The sequence below is a fragment of the Cryptotermes secundus genome, unplaced genomic scaffold (assembly GCF_002891405.2).
Source record: "Cryptotermes secundus unplaced genomic scaffold, Csec_1.0 scaffold1115, whole genome shotgun sequence".
NCBI classification, from domain to species: Eukaryota; Metazoa; Arthropoda; class Insecta; order Blattodea; family Kalotermitidae; genus Cryptotermes; species Cryptotermes secundus.
Window position 1 is genome coordinate 740,580 of NW_019733848.1, and position 25,165 is coordinate 765,744.

The following is a 25,165-nucleotide window of genomic DNA, read 5'->3' on the forward strand; positions in this document are numbered from 1 at the left end:
AAAATTTCTTCGGAGCTGGACTATTATAACCCGGTTTCGGACACAATAGAGGACACTTTCGCCCAGGGTTCCATTTCACGTGTTCTGTGCTCGTTGCCGCAGAAATGCATTATTTCCGCTGTTTCAACAGTTCGTTGCCATGGTTATCCCAAGGCAATGACCCGCTGTTTCAACAGTTTGTTGCGACGGTTATTCCAAGGCAAGGACCCGCTGTTTCAACAGTTCATTGCCACGGTTATTCCTAGGCAACGACCCGCTGCTTCAGCAGTTCATTGCCATGGTTATTTCTAGGCAACGATCTGTTGCTATTCGATGGACGACGTATAACACGTTACAGTATATTAATATTGAATACAATTAATACTTTTACCTGCTTTTACCTGTCACAGGTGTGACATCTACATAATAGGCATATAAAAACACGCGCGTGTTCGAATGCAACATTGTGTCAAAATTTTGAAGCAATCGCTGAAGAACTTTCAAAGATCTTCGAGGAGAGCCAAACCAACAGTTGCGTTTTTATTTATATAGATTATCCCTAGGAATTATTTACTGGTAAGCAATGACTCAATAATGAAGGGATCAATGGAAACAAATCAAGACAATGCAGTAACAGAACAGTACCCCAGAGGTGCACTACACAGTTGGAGTGAACCATTAAAGAAGGAACCTATCTAGAGAGAGAAAAAAAGTATCCCGTGTGGTGGCGGGATCAAATACCTCCACCATAACCCTGTGAATTGTAGGAGGTGATGAAAAGGAAAGTCTCAAATCTGAGACAGTAAGATATGGTCATGAGTACCATGGGACTCGGACCCAAAAATGTCTGCACTGGCAAGGAGGGCCAGCAGTAACTGTAAATGACAGTCCCGTTCTCTCATCGGAGAAAGCGCCCCACATCAACCAACCTGCAACTGTCTGACAATAATAAAAATCTGGTTGTAAGCCCCAGATGGGTGCTTTATTCCAAGATAGACTGGCTTACTGACCATTGGTCGTAATATAAGACTCATACTCAGGAGAGAAAAGTCTTCTCCAACCAGTCTACCTGCAATCTGCAGCCTGCACCCTACAACCTGCAATTCTTCAACTGAAGTTCATCTGTATATTCTCGATAATGACAGTGAATAACTGTACAGAACTTTAATAAGTGGTTGTCTCTTCAAGCAATAACAGTCCGACAGAAGTTATGTTAATTTGCCACACAATACACAATAATATGTAAACAGCTTTTGCTGCATGCCTCATGTTTATAAGTAAAACACAAAAGCAAAATTTCATAGAAACAGTAAGAAGAAACACTATACCGACTTCGCTGCAATAAAATTATTTGCAAACTGAAACAAAAACACAATTTAAATATTCAAAATTTGTGAGGCTGAAGTTCTGTAAACACTCAACAAATGTTTTTGTTATCATAACACTGACAGAAGAAAATTTCTGCTCTTCAGAGTAAAGAAATGAAATGAAAGATAATGCTATATAGAGAATAACCTTCTGTGATAGGCTTAACAGTTGATGGACAGGCATCAGTAATTATAACAAACTTTACATCATATACCAGTTTCTTTGATGCACAAATTCATACTCTTGGTGTATGTTTTGGATCTTCATAATTCTTTTCAGTGATGGACCATTTAAGACACGCAGAGTCAGATGGATAGACAGACATTCAACTGGAAACTAAGACAATGATAAGGTAATATGTTGCAGTACATTCATGCATTGAAATATAATGGTGGTTCTAAAGATAATTGCTTAGTTAAAATGTAGCAGAGATTTGGTTTGCTGCACACAGTTCACACTCATTAATACTGGAAAGCCTACAATAGAAGATGGCTCGTTTACGTGTTTATTCTCAGGGTGCTCCTCAGTCAATTTAGAAAGGTACTGTTTTATGTACACTGAACAATATTTCAAGGTTAATCTATGAAGTTCATAGTTATAAAATGTTTTATTAGATACATGAATTAATGCAATATATTTCTGCTTGCTATAAAATAAACTGTATCTGTATGTTAACTTTACCGGTAGCATATTCCAGCAAATGCAGTGATTATAATCAGCACAATCAGTATAATGATGACTGCAGATACTAGACCATAATATTCTCCATGTGTGAGGCACACGGTCTCTGCAGTAGGCTCCACGTTCTCTTCCTGTAGCAACTCATGTCGAGATTCAAACACCTGAAATATCAGCAATTTTTTGTTATCTATGTGAAGTGCAAAATGCAAATATACGAGGTTTGACAATAAAGTTCGTGAACTTACCACTGTGTGCTTGTCATGGCAGCAGTGGACAGAAACCTTAGTATGGTTTGATTATGTTAGCATATCAGTGTTTCATACCTATGTTGTTGTCGATCTATGGCAGTCTCTTTCTGAGTGGCATCTATTATTGTTTGAGTGTGTTTTGGTGTGCCATCACGAGAATATCAGAGTTTGAATTAGAGCAACGAACGAACATTAAATTTCTTGTTAAACTTGGCAAGAGTGGAAACAAAATCAGACAGATGTTAAGGCAAGTTTCCCAGGATAATGCCATGAAGAAAACAGCAGTTTACAAGCGGGTGACACGTTTTGCTGAGGGAAGAGAAAGTGTCACTGATGAGAGACCAGGCCAGGCAGCAACAAGGAGAACTGAAGAAAACATTGCAAAAGATCAGCATTAAGCAGAACTGATGAAAATATTGCAAAAGATCATAAACTTTTGCATGAAAATCATCGGCTGACTGTCAGGAGCACAGCACAGCACGTGAACATCGATAGAGACACAGGAAAAGCTTAACTGGAGATCCTGACATGAGGAAGCTGTGTGTGCAAAAATGGTCCCAAAGGAGCTCACATGGCACTGTCTGTGAGGCAGTTTTTAGCTAGTAAACATATAACTGTGCTGGAACACCCTCCCTATTCACTGGATCTAGCCCTCAATGATTTTTTCTGTTCCTAAAGATAAAGGAAATACTGAAAGGAAGGCATTTTCATGACACTGATGACATCAGGAGTGGAGTAATACAACAGGTCTGAAGGCTGTTCCACAAAGCCCGTTTCAAAATTGTTTTGAAGAGTGGACCAGACGCTGGCAACAGTGCTTAGCTTCCCAAGGGGAGTACTTTGAAGGCGACCACAGTGATATCCACCTTTGAGCTATGTAGCACTTTTACTGCAATGAGTTTGTGAACTTTACTGTTAGACAATGTATGCCATTGGCCAGAATATTATTTATAAGAACAAAGAATTCATCCATCAGTACAGAAAAAGCAGGAATGTGGAATGATAAATATGAGCAAGGTTTTATACTATAATTCAAGTTGTTAAATAACAGGAACATGTACCCTCCACTTACATGATTTTGAATTTTACATTAAAATGCATTTCTTTCTTAACGTTTACAGTTTTGGTGATGACTAGGATATTTTCACATGACCTGAGCTTGGGGAGGAAGTACGAGTACATGTGCACACTTCTTTTTCAGGACACTTTTTGTCTTCACAGTCTCCCATCAGTTTCTACATTCTTTGCTAATTGTCCAGATTCCACTGCCAGCCTGAGATAACTGGGAACCCATGAAATGTTTCCAGAATTACTTTGCTTCTATAAAGTGTTGCAGAATTTTCCAGAGACCATTCAAGTCTGATTGTGATTTCAGAAGCAGCTAACCGTGGTTGAGGGTAGAGAAACAGATGTGAAACAGCACATATGGTGAGACATAAAGTTATGTCAGCACTGGGAGTAAAAGACTCAGAGAGACGATGGTGTTGTGGTATAGAATTAAGTAGTAGACAACAAGAACAAGCTGACATCAAGACATTATGTATGTATGTACGAGGGTAATTCCAAAAGTAAGGTCTCCTATGTTTGAAAATATAAAATAAACATTTATTTTCAATCTTGGATACATCAGTTGAATCTTGAACATGTACTCATTTCTCTACATAATTGCCATTTCGGTTGATGCATTTTTGTAGGCGCAGTGGCAGTTTTTGTATGCCCATGTCATACCAGTTCACCTCCATGCTGTTCAGGAAACTTCGAACCTCAGCTTTCACCTCATCGTCGTTGTTGAAGTGCTTTCCAGACAAATGTTCTTTCAACTTTGGAAAGAGATGGTAGTCACTGGGCGCCAAGTCCGGACTATAGGGTGGATGGGTGATGATGTTCCATCCAAACTGTTGCAGTTGAGCGACGGTTTGTCGGGCAGCATGGTGGTAAGCGTTATAGTGGAGAATGCTTACGCCCTTCCTCAACATCCCTCTTCTCCGGTTCTGAATCGCCTGCCTGAGTTTTCTCAGTGTCTCACAATATCTCTCAGCGTTTATTGTGGTCCCAGTTTCCATAAAGTCAACCAACAATACCCCGTTTCGATCCCAAAACACAGTTGCCATGACTTTACTGGCAGACTGTGTTTGCTTGAATTTTCGAGGCTTAGGCGAAGAGGAATGCCGCCACTGACGTGATTGTTGTTTTGTCTCAGGTGTGAAGTGGTACGCCCAGGTTTCGTCGCCTGTGACAATTGAATTCAAGAAGTTGTCCTTTTCGTCAGCATAGCGGCGAAGAAATTCACGGGAAGAGTCAACTCTCTGCCGTTTGTGGTCTTCCGTGAGCATTCGCGGGACCCATCTTGCGCACACCTTCCGATAATTCAACTTCTCTGTCAAAACCCGATAAATGGTGGTTCGGGAAACCTCGGGAACCGAAATGCAGAGATCATCGAGTGTGATGCGCCTATCCTGACGCATGACTCACTCAATCTTCGGGACTGTCTCGTCAGAAATTGACGGTCTCCCAGTTCTTTTTTGTCGTGTATTGCAGTACGACCAGATTCAAACTCCCTACACCACTTGCGGACGTTCTTTATGTCCATGCACGACTCACCATACACTTCCACCAATTGACGACGAATTTCAATTGGTTTAGTCCCTTTTGCATTCAAAAAACGAATAACTGCGCGAATCTCACACTTCGCGGTTTTAGTAATAGGGAGCTCCATTTCTAACGGCAACCGTGCCAAGACTGAGCGTCCTAGCTACGTGCGCGCATGCTTGGTGGTATTGGGGGGAGTGGGGGAAGCAACGAATGCAACAGGGTTGCCAACAGCCACACGAAAAATTACCCAGCGCTTTGGAGACCTTACTTTTGGAATCAGGTACGTATGTATGTATGTAATGGGTGGGCCATAAAAAACTGGCCCCCACACTGCGACCTTCAATGATCTATTGTGCTTCCCCTTGTATTAGCCCTTTATTAAGACTACACTTTTAATAAAGTGTAGGACCCTGCTTATGGGGCTGTCATAAGAGTCATTTGGTTCCATAAAAAACTGACCCAAGTGATGAAATCTGAAATAAGCTATGGCCTCACAGTCACACAGGATGTGTGTGGCTGTTTCGTTTTCTTGTAGGCACCTTTAACAAGTTGGGTTATCTGTCAGTCCCAACTTGAAAAGGTGTCCTTTTAGGTGGCAGTGTCTGGTAGGTAATCCTACCACCCATCTTAGTTGATCACTTTTTAATCTCAACAGATCATTTGTTCTTCTGGCAGAGGGTCCTGCTATTAACCCTTTGCCTGTTTGAGTCAAATTATGGATTCCCAGTATTTTTTATGGTTTCTATCAGTCAAGTCCCTGATCACTTTTTTGGCAACTCCAATTGAGTTTCCGCAAGCTGGTTGAGGTCCTATGAACCATCGTTCAGATCCTGTTCTCGCCAGTTGAGCTGCAGTTTCATTCCCTGCAATACTCTCCTACTGAGATGCCGCAAGCTGGTTCAGATGTTCAGGTCCTGTTCTTGCCAGCTGATCTGCAGTTTCATTCCCTGCAATACTCTCCTCCTGAGATGCCGCAAGCTGGTTCAGATGTTCAGATCCTGTTCTTGCCAGCTGATCTGTGGTTTCATTCCCAGCAATACTCTCCTGCTGAGATGCCACAAGCTGATTCAGGTCCTATGAATGGCTGTTCAGATCCTGACCTTGCCAGCTGAACTACAGTTTCAATCCCAGCAGTACTCTCCTACTGAGATGCCGCAAGCTGGTTCACATCCTGTTCTTGCCAGCTGAACTATGGTTTCATTCCCTGCAGTACTCTTCTACTGAGATGCTGCAAGCTTGTTCAGATCCTGTTCTTGCCAGCTGAACTACAGTTTCATTCCCAGCAATACTCTCCTACTGAGATGCCGCAAGCTGGTTCACATCCTGTTCTTGCCAGCTGAACTATGGTTTCATTCCCTGCAGTACTCTTCTACTGAGATGCTGCAAGCTTGTTCAGATCCTGTTCTTGCCAGCTGAACTACGGTTTCATTCCCAGCAATACTCTCCTGCTGAGGTGCCGCAAGCTGCTTCAGGTCCTATGAATGGCTGTTCAGATCCTGTTCTTGCCAGCTGAACTACAGTTTCATTCCCAGCAATACTCTCCTACTGAGATGCCGCAAGCTGGTTCAGATTCTGTTCTTGCCAGCTGATCTGTGGTCTCATTAGCAGCAATACTCTCTTGCTGAGATGCCGCAAGCTGGTTCAGGTCCTATGAATGGCTGTTCAGATCCTGTTCTTGCCAGCTGAACTACGGTTTCATTCCCTGCAATACTCTCCTCCTGAGATGCCGCAAGCTGGTTCAGATCCTGTTCTTGCCAGCTGAACTACGGTTTCATTCCCTGCAATACTCTCCTCCTGAGATGCCGCAAGCTGGTTCAGATCCTGTTCTTGCCAGCTGAACTACGGTTTCATTCCCTGCAATACTCTCCTCCTGAGATGCCGCAAGCTGGTTCAGGTCCTATGAATGGCTGTTCAGATCCTGTTCTTGCCAACTGAACTACAGTTTCATTCCCAACAATACTCTCTACTGAGATGCCAAAAGCTGGTTCAGGTCCTGTTCTTGCCAGCTGAACTACGGTTTCATTCCCTGCAATACTCTCCTCCTGAGATGCCGCAAGCTGGTTCGGGTCCTGTTCTTGCCAACTGAACTACAGTTTCATTCCCAGCAATACTCTCCTGCTGAGATGTCACAAGCTGGTTCAGATCCTGTTCTTGCCAGCTGAACTACGGTTTCATTCCCAGCAATACTCTCCTGCTGAGATGTCACAAGCTGGTTCAGATCCTGTTATTGCCAGCTGAACTACAGTTTCATTTCCAGCAATACTCTCCTAATGAGATGCTGCAAGCTGGTTCAGGTCCTGTTCTTGCCAACTGAACTACAGTTTCATTCCCAGCAATACTCTCCTGCTGAGATGCCGCAAGCTGATTCAGGTCCTGTTCCTGCCAGCTGATCTGCAGTTTCATTCCTAGCAATACTCTCCTACTGAGATGCCACAAGCTGGTTCAGGTCCTGTTCTTGCCAACTGAACTACAGTTTCATTCCCAGCAATCCTCTCCTACTGAGATGCTGCAAGCTGATTCAGATCCTGTTCTTGCCAGCTGATCTGCAGTTTCATTCCCAGCAATACTCTCCTACTGAGATGCTGCAAACTGGTTCAGGTCCTGTTCTTTCCAGCTGAAGTACGGTTTGATTCCCTGCAATACTCTCCTACTGAGATGCTGCAAACTGGTTCAGATCCTGTTCTTGCCAGCTGAACTACGGTTTCATTCCCTGCAATACTCTTCTACTGAGATGCTGCAAGCTGATTCAGATCCTGTTCTTGCCAGCTGATTTGCGGTCTCATTCCCAGCAATACTCTTCTGCTGAGATGCCGCAAGCTGGTTCAGGTCCTATGAATGGCTGTTCAGATCCTGTTCGTTCCAGCTGAACTGCGGTTTCATTCCCAGCAGTACTCTCCTACTGAGATGCCTGAAGCTGGTTCAGGTTCTGTGAATGGCTGTTCAGATCCTGTTCTTGCCAGCTGATCTTTGGTTTCATTCCCAGCAATACCCTCATGACCTGGCACCCATACCAGTTGAAGTTTTTTATGTCTGGCCAGTTGTGTGAGGGATTGGTGGCAGTCCCAAACCAATGTTGAAGTGATTTTGTGTGTGTCTCATGGGATATATGTAGATGTTCCTATTTCTATAGTTCCTATCTGATATGAAGACATTAAATAGTTACTAACACTGAGATATCGACTATTTTGAAGCACGATGAGCATAACAACTGGTGTAGTTGGATCAAAAGTGATCCAGCATTAGTGGCTATTTTGGAATAGTTAACTAACATAAGTGCCACCCAGGAAGAATTTGAAAGGACATAGTCATCAGCTGGGAGGAACTCAAAAAGACTTCTGATCCATCACAAAGAACTAAAAATGGTACTACTAAGTGAAATAAGTGACACACTCACAGCACCACGACATGTGATGATCATGCACACTTTATGGGTTTTCTGTAGAGCCAGTGATGTGCAGAAAACATAATTTTACAGAAAGATTGTTAAAATAAAAGCTTAAGAATGAATTCTGCAGTTTGTACTGGCCATGCACAAGACATTCTATCACAAAACAGTGCAGTGAACTTTCTGGAATATCAAAGCACTCATGATTCAAGTTTGTAGTTCTCTTCACTTCTAGTCATACCTCTATCATTTCTCGAACTTGTTCCTCTTCCTCTGTGCTGTTTGTTGCATCCTTTTGTTGCTCCATCTGTTCTGTTTCATTCAGCTCTCTCTTCTTTCTGCCAAATGAGGGCTCATTGCGTCCTGCATGTCCTGTGCAGTACGCCTGTAAATAAATACATGGTCCATCATATTTGCTCCCCTTGTCAGTATCACAATATACATTACACTAGATAAAACCTTAGAAAGGAATAACACTCAAATAAAAAGCTTGAAGTGTATTTATATAATTAGGAGAAAAAATATTTGGAATGAAAATGTGAATCATACCCAGAAATTCCAGCATAATACTTGCATGTTGCTTTGATTGGTGTGGCCACTATTGGTATTGGCAAGAGCAAGAGTAAATTTCATAATATATTAGGCTGTTCTCTATTAGGTGTGTGGAAGGAAATGGGAAACTCACAGAAAAGTTATATTTTTGATGGACAAACATAATTTCATTTAGAAAATGGTATGAATAATTAAGAACTCTCATCACTAGGCAGCAAGGCAGAACTCACTGGCTGACATCCCTCTCTGCATGTTCGTACTGTTGCTTCAAACACCAGAAAGTTTGATTCAGGTATTTTGAAGGCATTGAATCTAGCCTCCAGACCGTCACCAGCTCTTGAGCGATCAAGTCCTGGGAACACATAGTTGTCTACCGGACATCTGAAACCATTAAGAAATAATGTGTAAAGGATTGACATCTGTGACACTCCTTGACTGCCAGTCACAACAGCACGAACATTGTGATCGTGGGTAATCCCACTCAGGCCGTGGATGCACGTCCTGTGACAACTTGGGATGGGCTGATCGCCTACTGAAGGCTCCAATCGTCTATAAGCCAGTTCTAAATTGAAACTGGTCAGAGCAACCAATTTGTTAAGGGCAAAGAACACAAACTCCTCATTTACAATTAAAAACCTTTTTAGGTAAGGTAAAAGCTTTCCCTGTGCTTTTGACAGTTACAAAATAATCTTTCATGAAAGGTACATCAATAAGAGGATTCTTATTACATAAAAGTAACAAAGCATATTGTCACTGAAAAACAATGCTTCAATACAACTTATTGCAGCAACAGGCTTCTCTTGACACTGAATGCTCCAGTAATAAATATTCTGTTGCATGACTATGCTGTCAGAGCTACAACCTGTGTCAGTATTCTCTTTAACTATTTCCCAATAGTTGTGATTAAAGTTTCCAACTTGAAGGTCCTTTAAGTAGTGAGATTCTTCTATTGAGGCTTCATGTTGTTAAGAAATCTTATGCATACACAAGTATGAAAGAAAAAAGATTAGATTTAGTTTATTGTGTCCTTAAATTCAAGTGTAAAATAAAATAAGAACATAAACAAGGATTTTTTTGTGTAATTATCTGAGTTACTTAATCTTCTTGTCATGATGAACACACAAACTTCATGATTACTTATTTACTCATGGAGCTGAGCCCTTCTTGAGGAGCTGCCAATTCTGCAGCTACTCAAAAATTTCCCAGAATTTTATGGAACCTGAAGGTTCATTACCATGTTCACAAGAGCCCTCCACTGTTCCCTATCCTGAGTCAGATCATGATTACAGTACATATTTTTAAATTCCATCACAACTATCACTGCTATACTTAAACACAACCACTCATAACCATGTTGCTCTACAAGAAATTTTCAAAACTATGTGTCATAATGTAGAGTTGTGATGTGGCAGCCCCTTCATACTGAGGAATATGTATATAGTACCTGCCAAAGTCAAAATAATTTTGAATATGTAAGAATTTCACTGAAACACAATTATATAGAATCTGAAATAATTAAATTATATGTTCAGCCAACTAAACCCAAGATACATTACACTTCAGAATTTTGCCAAATCTAACAAGAGACAAATGCAAGTGTCCAGAGACTGGTCCAAACCCCTAATTATGACATATGCATGTTATGAAGAAGCCTTCAAACTGCCAGAACTTACTGCATTATTATTGTGCCTTTAAATTATATAATCTTCATAAAAAACAGCACAGTTACTGCATATAATTTTAAAATGTAGTGGGGATGTACTGAAGGTAACTTCATTACCAGTACAGTGCTAATCTTGTGCGAGGAAACTGCATAATACTGCACCTCTTGTCACCTAGTCCCTCAGAGTGTATTCCCTTCGCAGGGAATAGGCGCTAATCGGTTAGTCAAATTCCATGGTGAAATGGAACCCAAAGGCTTCATCCAATCCACCACATTCCAGATATTTAGGTAAGATACAACACACAGTACCTTCTGTCTGCAACTGAACTCTAATTCTGTTGGTTTTGTCATTTTACCCTTTCACCTGCACATGTTTAAAGCTTGGATACGTCCTTTAGATCTGACCCTTTTTCTCTTTATTACATTTGGGTTTACATGTACACGTATGTCACAATTTTTCTTGTCACTTTACTGATTCACATTCTTCAAACAGGAGTAAAAATATGAATGTTCAAGGAACATGAAACACAACAAAAAGTGCGGTTATCAGAATTAGAAAATCAACTAGGATCAAACAAGCAATAGACATGAGTATATTCAGGGTTGGTCCTGAAGGGTTGTAAGATGATAAATGTGGCAGAATACAGTATTTCCTTGCCTAAAATTACTGCCAGTAGTTTTTCAGACTCTAGGATGAACAGGGACTAAAACAGAGGGAACTGAACCATGTGGGTGCACTAAACATGAAGAGAATGATGTCACAAGCACAGTTTTCATGAAGGAATATTGTACAGAGAGACTGGCAAGATAAATTATAAAATGAAAATATTAAAATTAAATTGCACACGAAGCTGAAAGTCCAAATTAAGTCTCATCAAGTTATGAATTCTCACTTTTAGTTATGCTTCTATAACCTTAATTCATTTTTACAAACTTCGGAGTTCTCAGGTAAGGTTTTCCTTGATTCTATTAATTTCTCTACACATGGAATATTTTTAAGATTCATTTGCTAATATTGTGTAAGACGTACCCATATCTATCTATGAGTTGCACTGATCGCCCAGAATAAGGATCTCTTGCAATGACATTTGTTGCAAAGATATCTGATACATAATTATAACCATCTTGGGCCTCAAGCCGGAAGGTCAGAGGGTCACCAACAGCTATGGTTGTAGTTGGACGCCCCTGGTACAAGATCAACAGACGCACTCTGGAGCTCAATGAATTTTCAGCTGGGAGGTACTCAATTGGAATGGGACTGCCAGCTCTAAAAACAAACAGATTATTGCTATAAATACTGTCATTTGTAAAATTAGATTCACACAAGGTTAAATTTGTTTAAAACAGTGGTCTTCAGCCTGTGGTGCATGAGCCACTGAAGGTAACCTATAGACCCTTGATTTGTGAGCTTCCAAATTGGACATTTTTGCATTTGTATACCAATTTAAACACCGTGTATAAAAACCAGGTGTTAACTCCATACTTATCTATATGGAAATATTATTTATTGAAAAGTATTCTGTAAATAGAAAGCTATGTCTAAACTTAAATGGTTTCAGGGCTGCAAACTGTAACTATTAGAAAAATATATCGTCAGTTTATTGCTTCCCTTTATTGGTACCTGACCTGACATATTTTGATTTCATAAAGATTCATCCTCAGTTTATAATTTTCATTTCATGCATCCTGTTGTGTTATAATATACAGCTTCTTTATTAAAGACTGACGACTGACTCAATGACATAAAGCATCAATTGAAGAATTTCATTCTTGTTTTATACTATAACTTTTGTTTTTTTATATATCTAATTTATTGTATTTTTACATCAAGTATGTTAATATATTAATATTATTGTATCCAATTTTATTAATACTGCAGTTCAGTGGTGCATATATGTTAGCCATGTATTTGCCTGATGACGGCTATTAATAACCAAACTAGGCACTGACATTGATATAGTTGTGTTGTGAAGGTTTTAATAAAGAAGTTGTGTTCATCCTCAGGATAATCATTTCTAGTAGAGCACAGAAAATAATTTATTACAATATTATTCAATATTAAAAGTATTTAAAACTTGTTTGTTAAGAGTTTTATTGGCTCATAAATGCATAAGTCTGTCCTAGTTAATATTTAGGTTCACATGTCCACTTTACTTCCTAGTCTCATATGCATGTACATGTATATCAGTTAGCTGCCAAATCAGCATTCATGTCGCAGTTAAATTTTCATTAAATATTGTCATGTGTTAAGTGATGAGGCACAGGGCTTGGATTCATAATTGGATTTACTGCAAACTTACAACTCGTAATTACAAGTAATTGTAATGCTACACAAATCTCTATAATTCACACTAGTTGTTGCCTTGTCACAGTCTTCTAACAATGGTTATACCTCATGCTCTTATGGCAATCTCTAACCACTGACTCAAGACTGTACTGCTCTGCCGCTGGCCTCCCTCCTCAGACTGGGACTGTCTAGACTGCCTGCCTCTTAACTTGACTCAACTGCTAACCATGAGCTTAGGTTCTCCAGATATAGCCTCAGGGAGGACCCCACAGAAAACACTGCTTCCAACATTTCTTCTATTATTGGGTGACGTAGTTGTTGTGGCAGACCACACAGAAAATACCATTTCCAGTGGTACTTCCATTGTTACACCAGTGTTTATTGTGCCATTGCCTAGCAATAGCTGCCTCTTCCATTCTCTGTGTCACAATATTAAAGCATTTTATAACATTACAAATTGTGGGATTTTATTCTCTTTACTTAATATAATTTTTTGATTGATGTTTTGTTGATATTTACTACAGTTTAAAGTGTCCCACAACCTCTCCATTGCGATGTCAGCTGGAAATCTGCTCTTGCTTTGCATGTTATTTGTCAGAATCTCTTGAGTCTGAAGTACGTTACATCTTCATATTGCGACAAGACTACTTAAACGTTGTCCATTGCATGGGAATGGCTCAATAAGGAACTGGTGAGAACAGAGTTTTCTGTGTGGTTTGTGCTGAGGATATATAAGCAGAGCTGTTGAGGCAACTCAGCCAGTTGCCATCAGTAGCAGTGGACAGGTAGTTGATAGCCAGTGATAGCCAATCATGGCTACAAGCTGCCATCAGTAGCAGTGGACAGGTAGTGGACAGCCAGTGAAAGTCAGCCAGCCAGCTAGCAAGTAGATAGTGATGGTTAGTGATGCCATGAGTTGGAGTTGAGAGCATATTACAAGCCAGCCATCATCCAGTGAGGAGGACGTGAGCACCAAAACGAGAGAACCTGCACTGATGGAAACCGTTAACTAACAATGCCTATTGAAGACATGGAAGCTGTCCTGTTTGCAGTAGTGATTTGTAGAGTGTATAGATCTGTGGAACTGTTACAGTTCTCTGTAGTTATCAGCTATAAGTGTTCAAAAAATCCAATTATTGATCCAAACCCGATGTCTGGTAACTAACATGTAATCATATTATATCCTAATGGACACTTCATGGAACACAATACAGTTAATATTAAAAAAATCAAGAGAAAGAGGACATTATAGAAAATTTTTGTAAAGTTTAATCTTATAAAATACTTTAATTTTTAATAAAATAATTAAATACAAAATGAATGCTGATTTAAATGACAGCTAATTGATATTTATTAATATGGGAGTTAAGTGGACATGTGAATCTAAATGCGACAAAGAGCATGATTATGTGTTAATCAAAGACTACAACTTTCAATGAATATATTATAAATAGTTATAATAGCAAATAATATTCTACTAAATTGTTTTTATACTATTCTAGAAATTATGGTCCTGAAGATGATTCCATAACAGGTAAGAACATGTAGGATGGAATAAGAGCAAAGCAAAACAATCCGACAGTTCACCTGTTCAGTGGTGGCTTTTAAACTGATCTGCTGTATATTCAGTTCATCTGCATTATTACGTTTTCAACTTTTAAAAAATAAATTACCTTTTTTTTCATGTGAATCTCTTTAAAGGTGTGAATTTGTTTTAAGGATTCTTCTTCTGTACATACACCACTTCCTATAGCAAATTAATGTAAATTCGCATTTTTGGAACCTTCTGAACCCAGGTCTGTGATGTTGCCTCTGGCAGGACAGTACACATTTAATTGGATTTGCAATAAAAGATGCACAATTATAAGCAACTGAAATAGCATATGGTTAGGAGTAATTAATTTCACAGTGTCAGTTCAAAATCTACTAGCACCTACAGACTTAGCTGGGAAACTCAGTTATAGAAAATTCCAACAGAATGATCTGAACTGTTTCAGTTAACTGAAACCATGCTATGTGAATGCACCGATTTTTCTGGTATTTTGTGAGTAGGAAGCTGAAGGGGTGGCACAACTGATTCAAATCCTGGTGGTAGTACGTGGGATTTTTTCCCTCCTTTGGGGCTGTCTTCAATTTTCCCAGCATCAGTGGGAACCTAAGGGATTTGAAGGAGGAGCCCCCTTACATACTGCTTCAATGTTTGAGTAAAATGTTCCACTATTAGACTCTCAGAGATGGTGATTACAGGCAATATAAAGCTCATCACTCAAAAGTGGTGACTCACCCTGCACCAATATATCCTGACGTAACTACAGCTTCCCCTGGTCCTCGGAACAAGCATGTCAAATTGTATCGCTTGTCCCTTCCAGTCTGCACATAATCACTAAACTGCACCACTACAATGTTGGTCATGGTATCGCCATACTGCATGAACAGAAAAAGCACATCACATTAATACTTATGCAGCTTGAATGCAGTGTATAAATTTAACACTTTGCGGACCGGCAATTTAAATATTTAAATCACCCTGCGGACTGACATTTCTATACCTACTACCCTAACTTGTGCACTGTTCACTTTAAAAATTAATATAAAATCTCCTAATTAATTTTATGAACTAAAATTTTTTGAGAACACTTACCAATGCTTCTAGAAGTGCTTGAGGGTGTGATATTTCTCGAAACATTCCCCTCTGTGAAGTGGCATTACACAAAACTTGCAAATGTAGGCAGTCCTACTCCCTTTCTTGTGAATTGCGCAAACACAGCTTTGCCTAGAAGCCTGCTTCCCCTTGAAATGTTCACTCTTCACAATTTTCGCGAGGGTATGTTTCCACATATCACCCGAGAGTCACCCAGGGGGGTCAAAATGAGGCCTGCGTGGGATGGGAGTAGATGGCCCCGGTCATACTAAGACTGTGTCTGCCGCCAGTTGTTCCGCCACCATATGGTCTGTAGGCCAGGCTTTTGCCACATTCAACAGAAATGCCTTGTATTTCAATTTTGAATGAGGGTTTAGATTTTTGAAAACCAAAAATGAATTGAAAATGGCACAATTTTAAAGCCACAAGGCAACTTTCTTTGTCCACTTTACTGTTTTCTGTGGAAGAGAATAATAGGCCAAGTACTGATCGGCTCTATCAACCCCCTTCATGAACATATTATACTCAGAAACACAAGTAGGCTTCTTTACTTGTCCATGTCTCCTTTGAACATCAACCATGCTCGAATTGTGAATTGTGGAAATCATATTCACAACAAGAGTATCCCTCCAGGACTGAAGAAGAACATCCCCCTTCCTCCTAAATGTGGTTTCACTACATTTCAGGGATTTACATTCCTCTTTCAGATCTGGAGGAAGGCCTCTGTTCACCCTAATTCTTCCACAAACACGTACTTTTCTCGAAAATAGGTGTTCTGCAGTTGCCACACTGTTATAATAATTGTCTTGCTAGACACGATAATTTTGATCAAGATAGGGTTCCAAAACGGAAAGAATAGTTTCTTGTAATTTCTTTCCTTCACCAGAATAAATTTCTAAATTTCCAATATAGCCTGAAGTGCTTTCAGTAACTACACGAACAAGTAGGCCATACTTTGTAAGTTTCCCAGGATTATATGTTCGCATACGAAGCCTTCCCCTCCAAGGAATCACAGATTCGTCCAAAGACAGTTGTTTGTTTGGATTATAAACTGTCTGAAATTTCTGAACGAAAAAGTTCAATAAGGGCTGAATTTTGAAAAGGCAGCTTGTTGATTGTGGTTGCAGTTCATTATCATTGAAATGCAAACACCACCAAATTTGCTCAAATTTCTTACAGCTCATTAGTTTGCCGAAAATTGGAATTTCTAAAAATGGATCTGTTGACCAATACTCTTTCAGATTATCCCTCCTTGTATGGCCCATTAGAAAGATAATTGCGAAAACTTTTCTCATTTCTGCTGAAGTGACATCCACCCACTTCAACGCCTTATAACTTCTGTCATAATGTTCACGGTGTTGGAGATAGTATCTGTTAGTTTCCTGACATAGCATGTCAAAGAAACTATCTCCAAAAAACAGTTCCGCTACTTCAGACACTTGCGTTGGGTCCGATGGAATTTGCTTCACCCCTGGATTTCCAGTAAACTGTCCCAAAGCAGGCGTTTTGTCTACTTTTCCCCATGTGGCTGTCCCCGCAATGTTGCTACCCGCACATTCGTCGGAGCTACGGTCACTTTCACTTTCACTGTCTGTGGTCACAATTTTTTGTTCGCCCCTGCCACACTCACTATCAGATTGTGAGTCGCTATCACTAGCAGACTCACAAGGTAGTCAGCTCATCGGAGAAGAAGTCAGATATTTCTTGTTCTCCAAGAAATTGCTTGGGTGTCAACCGCTTTGGTCTTTGATCCATATTGAACTACTGACTGACAGCTTGCTACGTAAAGCTTGAAGAAATAAAGGCATTTATTTTCCTTTGCAGGGGCATAGAGTTACAGTGAGGTCTAGTAACTGATTGGTCAGCAGACATTCCAGAGCCTTATAACGCAGCTGCAAGCAGCTACATGCTAGCTAGGTGGAGCCAGAGAGATGTATAGTGTGTTGCAACTTATCATGTTTTAAAAACCTGTTAACACGTGAACGGTCCGCCATGTTTAATAGCGAAAAACCTTTTAAAGGGTGTGCGGTCCACAAAGTGTTAATACATTAGACAATGTGGATTCTGAGCAAGAAATCGAGGAATCTCATAAGAGTACTGAGTCTCTTTATGTTTATCTGCTGACTTGTTCAAATTGTAGGTCTGTCTGAGAAACCCATCACATTAACCTAGATGTAACACACATTTCACTTTTTGAAAAATACTTAGATGCATAAAGAAAAGCAATTTACAGTATACTCAGAACTATCGACATAAGAGTTTGTCGGGTTGGTAGCTCATCCTTGCACCTTCTTAGGCTCATTTGCAACTCAGCTCAACTGTCTATGTGCATGATACAACTTCAGAACCACTGGCAGACAGACTTACTTACTCATGGAGCTGAGCCCTTCTGGAGGAGCCGCCAATTCTGCAGCTACTCAAGAAAATCCCAGCATTTTATGGAACCCAAAGGTTCATTACTGTGTTCACAAGGGCCCTCCACTGGTTCCTATCCTGAGCCACATCAATCCAATCCATACCATCCCATTCTATCACTCTTAAGATCCATTTCAATATTGTCCACCCACCTATGCCTTGGTCTTTCCAGTGGTCTCTTTCCTTCTGGCTTTCCACCAATATCTTATATGCATTCCTCATCTTCCCCATTCGTGCTACATGCCCTGCCCACCTCATCCTCCTTGACTTGATCACTCTAATTATACTTGGAGAAGAGTACAAGTTATGAAGCTCCTCATTATGCAGTTTTCTCCAACCTCCTGTCACTTCATCTCTCTTCAGTCCAAATATTCTCCTCAACACCCTGTTCTCAAACACCCTCAGTCTATGTTCCTCCCTTAATGTCAGAGACGAAGTTTCACACCCATACAGAACCACAGGCAAAATTATGGTTTTGTATATTCTAATTTTTATGTTTTTGGATAGCAGATGAGAAGACAAAAGTTCAATCTCCTCTTAATTTCCTCCTGAATCAGGTTTCGATCTGTTATCATTGTTCCCAAATATCTGAACTGTCAATTAAGGTTTGTGTGTTTTTCTTTATGGTTTCTACATTATCACCCAGTAGATTCACATCATCGGTACAGGCCAACAGCTGATGTGTCTCATTTAATTTCAGTCCCACCTGGTTTCCCTGGACCTTCCTAATGGCATATTCTAAAGCAAAGTTGAAAAGGAGTGGCGACAAAGCATCTCCTTGTTTTAGACCATTCTGGATAGGAAATTTATCAGACCTACAGTTTACCTACACAGACTTTACTATACTTTTCATTTAAACACATTTTAATCAACCCAACTAGCTTCATGGGTATTCCAAACTCTACCAGAATATTGTACAATACTTCCCTCCTAACTGAATCATAGGCGTTCTCACTGTACTCCAATTTTTTTCTCCAATATTTGACAAACGCAAAAGATCTGCTCTGTAGTTGATCTGTTGGTCAAACCCACACTGATGATCCCCAATAATTTCATCTATATATGGACTTAACCTTGAGAGAATTATATTGGATAAAATTTTGTATGAAGTTGACAGCAGTGATATCCCCGATAATTACTACAGTCAGTTTTATCACCCTTCTTGTGAACTGGTACAATAATAGAGTCCTTCCACTGATCAGACAATTTTTCCTTATGCCAAATAGAAGTAATTAGCTCATGGATCTTAGAACGTAATATTTTGCCCTAAATTTAATACTGGAGAGTTTCATGAAAAATTGTTAAGTTGCTTCAACTTTAATTTAGATTGTAAAATTCAGACCATTTTATATGATGACTTGCACGCATCATTTCTGCAAGCACATGGAGCTAACTCACTAAATACTTACTGACGTAAAGTGTTTTGAACAAAAGTTATAGAGAAAACTCAAACACACATTTTATGTTCAGCACACTTTTGCCACAAGTTTTACAGTATTCAAAATGATTGGACAATCAAGAAGCCATGTGTACATTTCTGAATTTCTATATTCAGCAATCACCATGGTTTCCCAATCACATCCAAAACTTGGATCATGCATCTCTCTCTCTTCACCAGTAAGATAACCAAGAGTATACTGTATCTGGTTAAATGATATAGTGCAGACATAAATCACCACATACCCTTTGTGTACCACATTCAGGGTAGCCTTGTGCACCACTTATTCTCAGTACATTAGCTGTGCCTCCATTTCCACGGAAAAAGCAGCGGTCATAATATCCATATGTGTATATCCGCCCAATGAAGCCCTCTGGAGTACGCAAAGTGAACTCCATTCCGTCTTCATTGCATGACTGGCTCACTGAAAGTATTTGCAATCTTGAATGAGTAGATGTGACATGAAAGATTTAAAGCCATTTAGCGACTACCCATTAAGAGAATTAGCATGGCTGTGTAATTCCATATCATAATTAGTTACATAACCTTTTTGGGCAACTTTTAAATTAATTTAAACATGTAATTAGTGGATGCTTTACACACTAATGAACATGAAACAACTGAAGCTGTGACGTTCTCACCATCCAGACAGTCCCCTCCACTACGGCCTCCAAATCTCTCATAGAAGTCATAATCTCCTGTGGTCTCAAAATAAGACGGATTGTTGATGTCCAAATCACGAGAATCTCGATCACTCAGCTCGCAGTTTTCTCTCTCAGATCCATATGGAACTGCATAAGCTCTTGAATAATTGATACAAATTTATGATACACAATTTAGTATATACTAAAATAGTCTTTCCTGACTACAGAATACAGTTATGACTTTAATTAGTACTGATTTTAATCAGGTGCAAGATTTTCGTCTTATGTATTTATTACCAAATTATAACATACAATTAAGGTTCAAATTACCTGTAATTGAAAGATCGGCAGACAAATTCCCTAGAATCTGCACACTCTTGTTCACAGAGACGCAATGATGGAACAGACATGAAGCGCCGAACAAATGGCCTTCTCATCCGGAGGCGGACGCCCACCTGAAACAACAATACATTCACATGGGTCATCTATACCATAAACAATGTGGAAAATATATTTAATGGCAGAATTCTATAATTTAAACACACACGCACACATATATAGTGTGACGTGGATGGCGCAACAGGAAGTAGGAGTCATGTGAACTCTGTGTTTCGCCGAGTGACGTCACATACCCCCACTCCTTCCGTCATTACGCAAGGCTTGGTAAACACCCATCTCCACTAGGCTGAAACATCAAGCAACAGGCAAGCCCATGCAGCGACTGTTGCTAGGCAACTGGTAAACATGGTGATTACACAACAGGGAAGTAAGTTGCATTTTCTGCTGTCCGGCTGAAGGTTTATAAGGACACTGGAATGCCTAAGCAGGGCAGTGAAAGTCTAGCATTTGTCAGAGCGGTTGAAATATAGCAGCAGTCACGGAAAGAAGAATGGAACATGTGTTGTACTGAAGATAGTGTGAAGAGATTTGTGAGTAGGGTGTGTAATGTGTGTAAACCTGTAACAGTGTCATAAGTATTTGTAGCTACGACTTGTAGGTTGTTAAATAAACCAATTAACAATCTGAACGACGTCTTCAGTAACAAAGCACGCTACAATATATATATTGTCACGTGTCAGGTGTTTGTAATGTGACAAATAACTTCACGCCATTTTGGATCTAGCGAATTTATTGCACACTCGCTCTTACACTTACGCAGTTCACAATTTCACAATTACTGCCATCGGCAGTATCACAATGACTGCTCCTGCTGTATTGACTTCCATTCACTCAACACAACTCAACAGCAACTGGTAGCTGCTGGACTTCAACTCATACTGAATACTCATACTCAATAGTCATACTCAATACTAGTAACTCTTTTTTTGGTTCTATACTGACGAATACTCCTCTTTATGTAGCTTCTGCACTGACAACACAGAAAAGAGTCACGTTATAGCTACCACTGTCGTGTGACGTCATGTTTACTGACTGCTTAGCAACAGTCTTTGCATGGACTCCCTTGTTGCATGATATCACAGCCTAATGGGGAGGGGTGTTTACCGAGCATTGCGTAGTTACAGGATGAGTGGGGTATGTGACGTCACACACAGTGGGAAGCCAGTGACTAACCACTTGAGCTATGGCGCGGCCCGTTATAGAGGGTTAGTATAATGTTTGTGCCTAAACGCTCACTTCTGAATAGGAATTAGAGTCTAGTAAATGTTCTCAAGGCCTTGGCTTCAGTCATTCCTATATGCAGCCTCCATGAAATGACACTGAGATATTTTACATGATTGACAAAGGGGATATTATTCCCACCGCTGCGGCCCGGGTTCGATCCTGGGTCTGGTCAAGTGGGATTTGTGGTGGACAAAGTGGCGCTGGGGCAGGTTTTCTCTGAGGACCTCAGTTTCCCTTGCCAATCTTCATTCCACCTATTGCTCCACAATCACTGTCACCTATCATCTGGGGCTGTTACAATAGGCCAGAAGTGGCTGCAGTACAAGGGACTTAGTCCCACCCCACTAGCAATACAAAAAAAAGGGGGGGGATATTCCATCCATTCAAAGTAAGATAAGCCTCAAGGGGCATATGTCTATCCTTACATAAAGCCCTACTGGTCCTTGGGGCAAACTTAACAGAAAGCGCTGCTTCCAAGAATTCCCCTACTGTTGCGTGTCTATTTATTGCCTAGCAATGCTTGATTGCTTAGCTGTTACCTAGCAGCAGACAATTTTTTCTGGCACCATTATTCTGGCTTCAGGCCACTATGTTTTTCTTTTTATTGTTAGTGGGGTGGGACTAAGTCCCTTGTACTGCGGCCACTTCTGGCCTATTGTACCAGCCCCAGATGATAGGTGAGGGTGATTGTGGAGCAATTGGTGGAATGAAGAATGGCAGGGGAAACTGAAGTACTTGGAGAAAACCTGTCCCAGCACCACTTTGTCCACCACAAATCCCACTTGACCAGACTCGGGTTTGAACCTGGGCCACCATGGTAGAAAACCAGTGACTAACCACTTGAGCTATGGCGTGGCCTGCAGGTTAGAGCTTAGTCAGATATGTATGGGAGTCTGTGAAGAGGTGACTTGAGCTAGAGGCACAGGAGTAGCCATTGTTGGAGCCGTTGCCAGGAAACGTCTAGTTATAGACTGAGAATACTGGACTGTAAAAGTAAAAGTAAAGCTATCCCTGTAACAGGCTGTGGAGGCCCATAGGGTTGTGAGATCTTGAGGTTCCCACATTTTCTAGACAATCGGCTGAAGTTGGCGGTAAGGTATACATAAATACTTTGAATTTATTTTCCTAACAAAGTAACTGTCAAATATGATAAAATGTACTGTGACATTTAATTCCTTACCTGCCTATAGCTGTCACCTTCATCACATCTTGAGAAAGGTTTTCCTGGACCCCCTGGTCCTCCACCATAGAAGCCATCTCCTCCATATGGACCGCCTGCACCACTCCCGTATCCTGATCCACCATATCCACCATGGCCAGTGCTACCATAGCCACTACTTCCTCCATATCCTCCTCCTCCCCCTCCCCCTCCAAAACCAACAGAGCCACTCCCACCATATGCTCCATAGCTACCTCCTGGATATCCACCCCCTCCTGTTCCTTGTGGGCCACCATATGCATTATAGCCACTGCCCCCACCTCCGAACCCAGGCCCACCATACCCTGCACTTCCTCCATAGCCCCCACTGGCACCATAACTGCCACCTCCTGCACCTGAACACAAAAGAAGGGAACAAACATTATTTGCAAATTCTTCATTTCAAAAGTTTGCAACTGTCTGCAAACTCTTACAGCAGGAAATAGAGGTTAGCTCTAATGATTGGGCCCAACTGAGTAGGTTCCACCTGAAGACAGAAACAAAATCCAGTCTTCAAAACATTGTGTGTTTTCAATAAAAACGGGATGATGGATAATGTTCAGAAACACAGTAACTGCATAAATACGTGGGGCAATCCAAAAGTTCCCGAAATATGTTAATAAAAACTATTACATCTTACCTAGATCTTATTCTGCACCATCACCTTCAAAGTAGTCCCCTTGGGAGCGCATACACCAATCCCAGCATTTCTGCCACTTTTCAAATGCATCCTGGAAGTCTTTCTTTGTTATGGTGTTTAGTACCGTCTGCATTTCCGCTTGAATTTCCTCAACTGTATCAAACTTCGCCCCTTCAACTTGATTTTCATCTTGGGGAAGAGAAAGAAGTCACATGGAGCTAAGTCTGGTGAGTATGATGGGTGGGGAACAACTGTCATCTTGTTTTTAGCCAAAAATTCCTGCACAATGTAAGCCGTATGCGGTCATGCACTGTCATGGTGGAGTACCCAGTCATTTGTGCACCACTTCTCTTGACGTTTTCTCCTCATGTTCTCCCTCAAACGCCTTAGAACATCGCGATAGAATTCTTTATTGACTGACCAGGAGGGACGAACTCCGTATGAACAATCCCGTCAATATCAAAAAACAGATCAACATGGACTTAATGTTGCTTTTGACTTGTCGAGTTTTTTTGGCCGAGGTGAAGAAGGGCTCTTCCATTGCGATGATTGCTGCTTGCTTTCAGGGTCTTAGCCATAAATCCAACTTTCATCACCAGTGACAACCTTCGAAAGAAAATTTGGAGCTGTTGGTGAAGTTCCCTGCAGACTTTCAAGCGATGCTGCTTCTGTTCATTTTGCAGCAGTTGTGGCACAAACTTCGCTGCAAACCTCGTGTTCAGTTCCTCTGACAAAATTCGTTCACATGTTCCATAACTTAGTCCCAAGGTGTTACAGAGGTCTTGGATGGTCAGTCTACGATCTTGCAGAATCAGGTCCCTAACTTTCGAGACATTTTCTGGTGTTTTACCCTTTGACAGCCGTCCTGAACGATAGTCATCATCAGTCGATATTCGGCTATTTTTAAAACTCTTATACCAGTCGTAAGTTTGTGTCTGGCCTAAACTGTTTTCACCAAAAGCTTGCTTCAACATTTGGTGCGTTTCTGCAGTGGTTTTACCAAGTTTGAAACAAAACTTAATACAGACACGCTGCTCTCTCAGGTCAGCCATCGCAAAACCGCAAACTCATGGAAACACAACAATGGAAATACGTTCACCAACAATAAACCCAACCACTCAACTCGACGCCGCTTGCCACACTGATTCAAGAAGGATGTGTGAGGAGACACCTAGAGGTATTTCGATGTACTCATAACCATTCGCGCGCAAAATTCAAATTTTGGAAACTTTTGGATTGCCCCACATATATAAAAGTTTGGTATATAATTGACTGAATCCATATCATTCAGTATAATAAAACATATTCAAAATGTACATTTCTAACCCTTTGCTTGTACTTGACATCTCTGTATATTGTGGTCTAATTACATAATTTAAACTAAATGTAACATATAAACCTAATATTTATTATAGAAATTCATAGCAGTGTTAATTTTTGGTAATGTGATTATTATTTATATTTACCCTCAGCATATACCTTCTGCCCTGTAAATTTAGAGTACAGCCAACTGAACAACAATAACAGCAATAATTCAATTCAATTCAAATTATGTTTATTTATGTGCAATCTTAACAGCACAGAGGCCAATTACAAAGTTAGCATGAAGAGATAGAAATATACAAAAATAATAAAAAAAACAATACAAAATATGATAGTCTGCATTAATTACAAAGTGAGCATGAACAAAGATACAGAAACAGAAGCACACAAACAAAGCCACAATATGACAGCGAAGAACAATTCGAGTTTCAAATAGAGCAGTATACAACAACAATAATAATAATAATAATAATAATAATAATAATAAT

The 25,165-nt window shown here is 40.3% G+C and overlaps 1 protein-coding gene across 1 annotated transcript in view; it reads right to left on the minus strand.

The window, feature by feature from the left end:
- Positions 1-25,165, minus strand: part of LOC111868302 — an 86,764-nt gene that overhangs the window by 15,039 nt on the left and 46,560 nt on the right. Inside the window, exons 10-18 of the mRNA XM_023858840.2 lie at positions 22,697-23,070; positions 20,224-20,348; positions 19,891-20,051; positions 19,495-19,673; positions 15,040-15,179; positions 11,499-11,735; positions 9,036-9,186; positions 8,495-8,638; positions 2,029-2,189 (exon numbers count right to left, since the gene is read on the minus strand). Coding sequence (XP_023714608.1) covers positions 2,029-2,189; positions 8,495-8,638; positions 9,036-9,186; positions 11,499-11,735; positions 15,040-15,179; positions 19,495-19,673; positions 19,891-20,051; positions 20,224-20,348; positions 22,697-23,070 — 1,672 coding nt within the window. The remainder of the gene's footprint in view (positions 1-2,028; positions 2,190-8,494; positions 8,639-9,035; positions 9,187-11,498; positions 11,736-15,039; positions 15,180-19,494; positions 19,674-19,890; positions 20,052-20,223; positions 20,349-22,696; positions 23,071-25,165) is intronic.